Below are 5,993 nucleotides of genomic sequence, written 5' to 3'. Positions count from 1 at the left end.
GATTATATGATGAACATGTTTAAATACAGCAGATATTTCATATAAGCATTCATATATGGCCTTATATGTACATATATGAGCAATATTTATATATATATATATATATATATATAGTGTACAAATGTATTTATATTTGTGTGTGTGTGTGTGTGTGTGTGTATGTGAGTGCGAGTACACACTTATAAATCATTATTGTATTAATAAATGCCTATATTGATCAGACCTGTTGGTTGAAGCATGACTGATCAGACTAAAGCCTCATTCTCAACTCGCACAGGCAAATCAACCTTTCATTTTAACTGTGAGCGAGTGACTTCCGGCAACCTCCGTCTAGACGAGCCGCTGTTGACGACCAGCAGAGCGTGTCGAGAGACGCGACAAAGATTAGAAGCCATCAACGGGCCCCCCTTTAAGCCAGGCCTGGGATTGGGGCTCGGTTGCGAGCACCTGGTGGCCGAGTTACTTCACATGGAACCTGGTCGGGCTCAGCCTGAAGGAGCAAGGTGGGACCATCATCCTGCAGACCCACCACCTACAAGAGGAGCTGTGAGGGGCCAGAGCATTGTGGAATGGGTGGTGGTTGAAGGTTATTAGCATGACAACCCGATCGTCGGGCACAGAAACTGTCTCTCGGGACATGGAGCGCGACCTCACTGGGAGGGAAGAAGCCGAGTCTGTGCGGGAGGTAGAGCAGTACTCACTAGAGATAGTCAGGCTCACCTCAACGCACAGCTGGGGCTCTGGAACTCAACTTCTTGAGAAGGGCTGGACTTTCTTCTACTCTGGAGTTGCTCACGGTGAGAGGCGGCGGGCTGGTGTGGGCTTGCTTATAGCTCCCCTACATAGCCACCATGTGTTGGAGTTTGAATGGAGGTGAACCAGAGGGTCGCCTCTGTGTGTTTGGGTCAGGGATGGGTCTCTTACTGTAGTTTGTGCGTGCTGGACTCTGGCAGGGCTATCCTCTGTCATCGGTTCTGTTCATCATTTTTATGGACAGAATTTCTAAGTGCAGCCTTGGGCCGGAGGGGGTCTGGTTAAGGGAGCGCAGGACTCCATCTGTTACTTGCAGATGATGTTGATCTGTTGGCTTCATCAGACATGGACCTACAGCATGCACCGGGGGGGTTTTGCTGCCGAGTATGACGTGGTTAGGATGAGGATCAGCACCTTAAAGTCCGACACCATGGTGCTCCACTGGAGAAAGGTGGTTTGGACCTCCAGGTTGGAGGAAAGTCCTTACCCCAGCTGGAGGAGTTCAAGTGTCTTTAGCCTTTTGTTCATGACAGGTGAAGACACTGCGGCAAAGAAGGAGCTGAGCTGAAAGGCAAAGCTCTCCATTTACTGCTCAATATATGTTCATGTTTCACCTATGGTCATGAGCTTTGGGTCTGACTGAAAGCACAAGATCTCATATACAAGCAGCTGAAATGAGCTTCCTCCTCAGGGTGGCAGGGCGCACTCTTATAGACAGGGTGAGGAGCTCAGAGTAGAGCCGCTGCTCCTCCACATGCAGAGAAGTCCGCTGAGGTGGCTCGGGCATCTGTTTCGGATGCATGCTGGACGCCTACCTAGGGAGATAATCCAGGCATGTCCCACCAGGAGGAGGTCTCAGGGAAGACCCAGGACACGCTAGAGGGACTATGTCTCTCGGCTGGCCTGGAAACATCTCGGGTTCCCCCCGGAGGAGCTGGGGGAAGTGTCTGGGGCTCTCTCCTGAGACTGCTGCCCCCGTGACCCGGCCCCAGACAAGCATAGGAAAATGATGATGATGATGAAGATGATGAAGATGATGATGATGATGAAACTGATGATGATGAAGATGATGATGATGATGATGAAGATGCTGATGATGCTGATAATGATAATGAAGATGATGATGAAGAAGATGATGATGATGAAGATGAAGATGATGATGAAGATGATGATGATGATGAAGATGATGATGATGAAGATGATGATGATGAAGATGATGATGATGATGAAGATGATGATGATGAAGATGATGATGATGATGATGAAGAAGATGATGATGATGATGATGAAGATGATGATGATGATGATGCTGATGATGCTGATAATGATGAAGATGCTGATGATGCTGATAATGATAATGAAGATGATGATGATGATGATGATGGTGATGATGATGGTAATGATGATGATTAAAATGATGAAGATGATGATGATGATGATGATGATGATGAAAAAAGATGCTGATGATGATGATGATGAAGATGCTGATGATGCTGATAATGATAATGAAGATGATGATGATGATGATGATGAAGATGCTGATGATGATGATGATGGTGATGGTGATGGTGATGATGATGATTAAAATGATGAAGATGATGATGATGAAGATGATGATGATGATGAAAATGATGATGAAGATGCTGATGATGATGATGAAGATGCTGCTGCTGCTGATGATGATGATGAAGAAGATGAAGATGCTAATGATGATGAAGATGCTGAAGAAGATGAAGATGATGATAATGAAGATGCTGATGATTAAGATGAAAATGATGATGATGAAGAGGAAAATGATGATGGTGATGATGAAGATGATGATGATGAAGATGAAAATGATGATGATGATGAAGATGCTGATGATGATGAAAATGATGAAGAAGATGAAGATGATGATGAAGATGATGAAGATGATGATGATGAAGATGATGATGATGATGATGATGAAGATGATGAAGAAGATGAAGATGCTGATGATGAAGATGATGATGATGCTGATGATGATGAAGATGATGATGATGATGCTGATGTTGGTTGGAAAAAAATTGGTGTGTACACAGCCATTACATCTCAGACTGAGTGTCTCCTGTTTGTCAGGTGTTCTGTGTGTCGATATGTTCTGCTGGATAATGTGCATATATGTGCAGGCGTGATGTGTGTGTATGGGCTCTGAGCGCAGCCGCTGTCATTATAATATCTGGATATAACTCTGTACAATAAATAAGCAGAACTCAAACAGCAGGAAGTAAAGCCACGCCCCCTCACCGAGGAGCGCAAAAACAGACACGCCTTCCTCATCTTCATCATCTTCACCAGTCCATCACACCAGAAACAGATGAGTAAAGTCTGGAGAGAGGTTTCAGAGCCACTGCAGCGTGTGTGTGTGTGTGTGTGTGTGTGTGTGTGTGTGTGTGAATACCTGAAAACAGTGCGAGCGAGCGTCTGTCCTGTTCCTCTGTTGTATTGCTCAGATTGTGGAAGTTCACGAGTGGAAGAGTGTGTTCAGCGTCCGCCTGCAGCGTCTCCAGATCTGATCAAGTTCATCGAAAAGAGTCCAGATCTGGAGGAGGTCTGTTCTCCGTGTGTGTGTGTGTGTGTGTGTGTGTGTGTGTGCGTTAACATCACACACTCCTGCGCAGTACAGTGGGGCGTGTTGAGTGTGTGTGTGTGCATATGTGTGTTTATATATATGTGTGTGTGTGTGTGTGTGTGTGTGTCTAGCTGCTGTGGCTGTCCATCAGTTTGGCCAGGCTGTCTCTGAGTGCGCTCAGCTCGAAGATCTTGCCGTCCAGCATCTGCAGCAGTGAGCGGAGACTCTTCCTGAAGCTCTGCTCCTCCAGACGCCTGCTCTCCACACGCTGCTCCAGACCCACCAGCTGCAGCTCCAGCTCCTCGTTACGCAGCTCCGTCTCCTGCACACACACACACACACACACACGGTCAGACACACTGAAGAGGAAGAGGAAGAGGAGGATGAGGAGTGAGGGTGGTCTGACCTGCAGCTTGTGTCTGAGCTGATCTCTCTGTGTCTGCAGCTCTGTGGTGTTTTCTACTTCCTCCTTCAGCTTCTCCAGTTCCTGTGAGGAACACAAGCAGACACACACTCAACACTGCAGCTTCACACTGCTCACACTTACACAACCATTGAGTGTGTGTGCACGTGTCTGAGTATGTGTGTGTGTGTATGTACATGTGTCTGAGTGTGTATATACAGCTGAAGTCAGAATTATTCGCCCCCCTGTTTATTTCCCCCCCAATTTCTGTGTAACAGAGAGCAGATTTCTCCAGCACATCTCTGATCATAACAGTGTTCATAACTCATCTCTAATAACTGATTTATTTCCTCTTCATCATGATGACAGTAAATAATATTAGACTAGATATTCTTCAAGACACTTCTATACAGCTTAAAGTGACATGTAAAGGCTTCACTAGGGTAATTAGGGTAACTAGGCAGGTTAGGGGAATTAGGCAAGTTATTGTATAATGATGGTTTGTTCTGGAGACTATCAGAAACAAATATAGCTTAAAGAGCGAATAATATTGAGCTTAAAATGCTGTTTAAACAATTAAAAACTGCTTTTATTCTAGCCCAAATAAAACTAATCAGACTTTCTCCAGAAGAACAAACATTATCAGACACACTGTGAACATTTCCTCAATCTGTTCAACATCATCTGGGAAATATTTAACAAAGTAGTCAAAAAGGGGCTAATATGAGTGTGTGTGTGTGTGTGTGTGTGTGTGTGTGTGTGTGTGTGTGTGTGTGTGTGTGTGTTCAGACCTCCTCTTTGGCCTTCAGTTCGGCCTCCAGCTCCTCAATGGTTTGGTTCAGCTCCGACTTCTGTGTTTTGATGCCGGTGGTTTGTCCACTCACACACTCCAACTCTGTGACCTGACACACACAGACACACACACACAACAAGAAATAATTGATGATATGCTGTTGAACCCACACATCCTCCACATTTCCTCCTCCTGATGTGATGTTTGACTGTTGTAGCCGTGTAATAACTCTAATCATTCAGTGGAGTAATATGGAGCTGTAATGCACTCTAAACCTGCCGGAACTACTTTAGCTGTGCCTTTATCTGACAATAAACACCTGAGAGTGGCCATCAAGCCAATCAGAATGGTCTGACAGGGCTGTGCTGATCCTCTTCATGAGTTCTGGCTGAGTTGTAAGCAGAACCTGCATTAAACCAATCAGAGTCTCGTCTCTCATTCCCTTTAAGAGTCAGTTTTGTCGCTCCAGGGTGCATTTACTATTGACATGAGTCTGTAAGAGTAAAACCTGAACTGAACACTTTACTAGCAAGAACGCAGTTAAACAGAGCATCTGCAGCACGAGGATAAAGAACCAGCCTCCTCCATTCAGCCTCTGTACTTTACTCTTTACTTTACTCCTTTACTTTACTCCTTTACTTTACTCTTTTACTTTACTCTTAACTTTACTCCTTTACTTTACTCTTTACTTTACTCCTTTACTTTACTCTTTACTTTACTCCTTTACTTTACTCTTTTACTCTACCCCTTTACTTGACTCTTTACTTTACTCTTTTACTTTACGCCTTTACTTTACTCTTTACTTTATTCCTTTACTTTAATCTTTATTTTACTCTTTACTTTACTCTTTTACTTTACGCCTTTACTTTACTCTTTACTTTACTCCTTTACTTTACTCTTTTACTTTACTCTTTATTTTACTCTTTACTTTACTCCTTTACTTTACTCTTTTACTTTACTCTTTACTTTACTCCTTTACTCCTTTACTTTACTCTTTTACTTTACTCTCTTACTTTACGCCTTTACTTTACTCTTTACTTTGTTCCTTTACTCTTTACTTGACTCTTTACTTTACTCTTTTACTTTACGCCTTTACTTTACTCTTTACTTTACTCCTTTACTGTACTCTTATACTTCACTCCTTTACTTTACTCTTTACTTTACTCCTTTACTGTACTCTTATACTTCACTCCTTTACTTTACTCCTTTACTCCTTTACTGTACTCTTATACTTTACTCCTTTACTTTACTCCTTTACTTTACTCTTTACTTTATTCCTTTACTTTACTCTTTACTTTACTCTTTTACTTTACGCCTTTACTTTACTCTTTATTTTACTCTTTACTTTACTCCTTTACTTTACTCTTTTACTTTACTCTTTACTTTATTCCTTTACTTTACTTGACTCTTTACTTTACTCTTTTACTTTACTCTTTAATTTATTCCTTTACTTT

At 42.8% G+C, this 5,993-nt stretch overlaps 1 protein-coding gene across 15 annotated transcripts in view; it reads right to left on the bottom strand.

The window, feature by feature from the left end:
- Positions 1-365: 365 nt before the first annotated feature.
- Positions 366-5,993, bottom strand: part of LOC101887114 (homer protein homolog 1) — a 24,348-nt gene continuing 18,720 nt past the window's right edge. For 3 of the 15 annotated variants that reach the window (XM_087300437.1, XM_087300438.1, XM_087300439.1), the window contains 3 exons: positions 4,538-4,648; positions 3,750-3,830; positions 366-3,665 (listed from right to left, as the gene is read on the bottom strand). In XM_087300437.1, coding sequence (XP_087156563.1) covers positions 3,471-3,665; positions 3,750-3,830; positions 4,538-4,648 — 387 coding nt within the window. In that variant the 3' untranslated portion in view covers positions 366-3,470. Of the gene's footprint in view, positions 3,666-3,749; positions 3,831-4,537; positions 4,649-5,214 lie in introns of those variants that run through there. The other 12 variants (XR_015519743.1, XR_015519744.1, XR_015519750.1 and 9 more) reach the window with 12 other exon arrangements.

This window comes from Danio rerio, chromosome 21 (genome assembly GCF_052040795.2).
Source record: "Danio rerio strain M-AB ecotype USA chromosome 21, GRCz13ab, whole genome shotgun sequence".
Lineage (NCBI taxonomy): Eukaryota > Metazoa > Chordata > Actinopteri > Cypriniformes > Danionidae > Danio > Danio rerio.
This window is presented reverse-complemented; position numbering and strand designations above follow the sequence as displayed.